This window comes from Aristolochia californica, unplaced genomic scaffold, assembly GCF_029961685.1.
Source record: "Aristolochia californica isolate CCGP_79_NKW_82.1479 unplaced genomic scaffold, dmAriCali1.0.hap1 SCAF_10, whole genome shotgun sequence".
Taxonomy (NCBI): domain Eukaryota; kingdom Viridiplantae; phylum Streptophyta; class Magnoliopsida; order Piperales; family Aristolochiaceae; genus Aristolochia; species Aristolochia californica.
The window spans coordinates 22,758,690-22,762,793 of record NW_027181771.1 but is presented as its reverse complement, the minus strand read 5'-3'; the positions used below and the strand labels follow the sequence as shown (position 1 = coordinate 22,762,793).

The following is a 4,104-nucleotide window of genomic DNA, read 5'->3' as shown; positions in this document are numbered from 1 at the left end:
TATGTTTGGTTGCGTCTCCAACACTACAGACAGCTGTCGTTGACAGCCTCCAAACGTCACAAGTTCTCTCCAAAATATTATGGTCCCTTTCAGGTGATGGACCACATTGGGACAGTGGACTACAGATTGCAGCTTCCGCCAGAGGCCAGAATTCACAACGTCTTTCATGTCTCACAATTAAAGGCCTTCCAAGGTGATTCGCCTTTGCTGCACACCCCGCTGCCACCACTCCATGAGGGACGTGTACTTTCTACCCCGGCACAAGTATTACAAACTCGCCATATTCAGGGTGATTGGGAGATCTTAGTGCAATGGGCAGATACTGACCCTAGTGACACGACATGGGAGCCATTAGCTGCGTTTCGCACCCTCTACCCATACTTTGAGCTTGAGGACAAGCTCTTTCTCCAGGGGGGGGGTGATGTTATGGACTCCATAGCATCACGAGTTATCCATAGGCATAGGAATTAAATTATTTCAATTTACTTTTCATGTAATTTCAATTCGGTTTGGTTTACTTTATTTGGTTTGGTTTACTTTGGGTTGGTTCAGTGTAATGTGGCGTGAACCACTTGACCTATGGGTCATCTTTGTACTTTCGTCCTCAACCCTATTTAGGGGGACGTGAAGGAAAAGAGAAGCAGGTATTGAGAAAATTATATTTTACAGGTCTGATTCTCCCTTAGAGGTCAAGGTCAGATTCTCCCTTTGAGGTCCAAGGTTGAGCTTCCACCAAAGCTCCTTCGTTCTAATTGAGTTCCAAGTTCTCTTCCAACGTCAAGATCATCCATGGAGGGAAGAGAGGAAAGAAGGGTGACTCGATCCTTGGCAAGGGAAGAACCTAATAGTCAAGGATGAGCATCATGGTAACTTCATTCAAGGAGGGGATCTTTGAAAATTGGCTGGTTAAAAACTCTACCCTCATCAAGTCTATAATAGTGTTATAAATCAATAGGGGTTTCCATATGTTTATCCATTGCCTAGATTGAATTGATGTCATCACTGCACACTTCATTGGAAGAAAAGAGAGTATGTGGTGAATAATATTTTCTAGTAGCTTGTTGATACTGTCAGTCTTCTCAATGAAGGTTCTCTTATGCTGAAAGTCCATTGACTGACTTTTTTTTTGTTATGCACTGCTATTTGTGATATGAAATAACAAAAAAATATTATGTTAGTCATTGTATTTTCTGGGCAATAACTTGAGTTCAAGTGGACTACATCCCTGGATAGTTCGAAGTAGAGGTCAAAGTCAAGGGTGTGCGTCATGGTAGCTTCATCCAGGGAGGGGATGTCATTGAAAGTGGGCTTGTCACAAACTTGGCCCTTGTACCCAAGACTCTCCAGGTTCGGCTTACTTATCTCTATCTCTTCATCCTTAGATGATCAATCTTCACTACTTTCGTTTTTAGTGTATAGTAATGAATCTTCTCTGGGATTAATATTTATTCTATAACTTGTCCCCTCAATAGGTTTGTTTGTTGCATTGAAGAGAGGATGCGCTACTTCCTATCTGAGGTATTTTACATGTGCCAGTCGTAACTATGGCTCACCTCATCTATTTTTATATCTATTTATATATCTAGATCTATCTATATACCAAAGGAACGAGGTCGAGAGGAAATCGAAGTTCACCAACATCGCAACCCCTCCTCTCACCACGTCAGCCTCTTAAGCAAAACGAGATTTGAGTGAAAATCTGAGAGATAACATAAAATCAGATTGATTTTGGATCTTCAAAGAAACGAAAAAGATAATGACAAAATCGTAGAACTGAGTGGCAATTTCAGTTTGACGAGATAATGACTATAGAGAATCGAGTTTGTGAAGTTGGGTCCAAGGCTTATCCAAAAAGACTTGACCCCAAGATATAAAGTATAAGTTAGTAGTATACAGTAAAGGGAACCAGCTTAAAGAATGGAAGAGGTTTTTCTCGGCAATTAACATTTTCGTATCTTTGTAGACGACCCAACACTAGTAGCTGTGAGATTTGGCTTTGCTTTCTTGTTTTCTTATGCTTGTTCTTGTTTCCGGCACCGGGAACCAGCTTAAAGAGTGACCTCCCCCAGAAAGTATGAAGGGGAATCATGACACTATCCAGGCAAACGATAATCAATAGGGTTGTGAAGACTTTGATCATTTTTTGGCATCTCCTTCCGGGGAAAGACTTGGGCCATCCCAGAAAGTATGCAGGTGCCTCACTTCAATATTTTTTTATTGAATTCTCCTCTTCTTGTTCATAATTGTTCTTATTCTTGTTTAAGATCTTACAGATTGCTACTTTGCACTGAAAGTCTGGAGTGCGAAGAAGGTGGGAGCATCAACTTTTTTTATTACAGATAACACTGAAGAATCGGCCACATATGTGCACAATATAACTATCCCATATTTTTTTATCTGCATAAGTTTTGGCTAATCAGATTACATGAACCCCTATTTATAATAGAGGAAAGTAGTAGAGTCCTATTACAATTAAACTACCCTTGTTCCAATTACACCCAAACTCTAACACTTAATGATAAGTCTTAGCTTCATTAAATAACTCAATATAAATAGAAGATCAATATAACTAAAACACCTTGAAACTGAAACTCTTCTATGAGACCTCTTTCGTAATAAATTTTGGCTTCGTAAGACTTCTTATTGTGAGAGTCATGTAAGAGGCTTCCCTATCTTCTCTTCAACAGATTCCTTGCTGCCAAACAACATAAAATAGTTTTCTCTCTCCTTTTATTTTCTTTTCTTTTGTTTGATGTGGGTTCCATACAGGTCCTTAGGGAAAGAGAGAGAGAGAGAAAGCGAAATCATGGGTTCTTTAGAAAATGCACTCTTTTGTGTTAATGTGCTCAAGATAATGTACACTGGAAAATAATTTTGTGTGTGTTAGAATGGTCTTTAAAAATATAATGGAAAGTAAAAAAATAATTTACTAATAAAATACTTTTAAGTTAAATAGTTTATATCTTACTTAATTAATAAAAAAAATTAAACTAAAGTTTTATATTTAATTAAATAGATCAAATAAAAATTTATTATAAAAGTACCAAAATACCCCCTAATTAAATGTTAATTTTATAATATTTAATTTCTCTATAAGTTATTAAATAAATATAATATTAAAAATCATGAAATCATATAAATATATAAATAACCCTTTGCTGAAATTCTAACCATTTTTTCTTCAAATGATTAAAATCTAACTTGGATCTATGTGCCTCATTAACTTGTTTTACTTGTCGTTGGAGAAAAAGAAAAATTATGGTTTTAAAAGATAGCCAATCTTCAAATAGTGGAATTTAATGGAAAAAAATGTCTCTTTTTATTAAAAAGAGATATGTGTGTAACACAGCACAAGTAGATTCAAAACAAAATTGGTTGAGTAATAAATACATAAATTGCTGACAAACACCTAAAAATGACTTGATGCTAAAAATGATTGAATAATAAATACTAAAATTACTGATAAAAACTTAAACAACGAACCTAATAATGATCCTAAATTTTCTGTTCCCCACTATGAAATTCTATTTTATGTCATTCACCCGATGAATAGAATTATGAGCTTGTTTCCTTGTAATCTCTGATGCCTTTTCCTCTTCCTGATGACCAGTAGAGCAACAAACACTCTAGAAGCTACAAAATATTTTCCACCTTCAGAGAGAAAGAACAATCAAATCAACTCAGCATGGCATCTTCCCTTCCTCGTTCACTCCTTGATTTGAGAGGACAAAGTCTGATTTAACCAAAATTTCATACATAAGTCAGATTTAAAGAGACGAGACAAAGAAAACCCAAATGCATATTCAAATTCTATTTTCAGTAGATCTAGAAGAGATCTGAAACAAGGAGAAGCGAAATCTACTCAACTATTTCCCCTTATTAAAACCAGCGATAAAAGCATGTTCAAAACAAATGGTGAAGATCTATACTTTCTCAATCCAATCGAACTCAGCAAAAGGAAGTGATCCCGCATCCACAACAAAATAGTAAAACAAGTGAACTGAACTTAATTGAAGTCCAAGGAATGCATTTCACCTTTTCAAGATAAGTGCCCGTGCTTCAGTAGTTTGACCAATGACAATTTCTATTTTTCATGTTCTTGGA

At 36.1% G+C, this 4,104-nt stretch overlaps 1 protein-coding gene across 1 annotated transcript; it reads right to left on the bottom strand.

Annotated features, from left to right (window-relative positions):
- Nucleotides 1–250: 250 nt before the first annotated feature.
- Nucleotides 251–1,111, bottom strand: LOC137942913 (putative F-box/LRR-repeat protein At3g18150). The gene is made up of 3 exons (XM_068788636.1): nucleotides 920–1,111; nucleotides 777–824; nucleotides 251–328 (listed from the first exon to the last, which is right to left on the bottom strand). Exons 1-3 carry the CDS (start codon nucleotides 1,109–1,111, stop codon nucleotides 251–253), a joined length of 318 nt encoding a protein of 105 aa, XP_068644737.1.
- Between the last annotated feature and the right edge of the window lie 2,993 nt (nucleotides 1,112–4,104).

What these genes read in the sequence shown, in the direction of transcription:
- LOC137942913 (XM_068788636.1), bottom strand. Translation starts at nt 1,111, where the DNA reads ATGGACTTTCAGCATAAGAGAACCTTCATTGAGAAGACTGACAGTATC. An exon ending in CTATTATAGACTTGATGAGG is followed by an intron (nt 825 to 919) that starts GTAGAGTTTTTA and finishes TCCCTTGCCAAG; the next exon opens with GATCGAGTCACCCTTCTTTC. An exon ending in CCTCCATGGATGATCTTGAC is followed by an intron (nt 329 to 776) that starts GTTGGAAGAGAA and finishes TCGTGTCACTAG; the next exon opens with GGTCAGTATCTGCCCATTGC.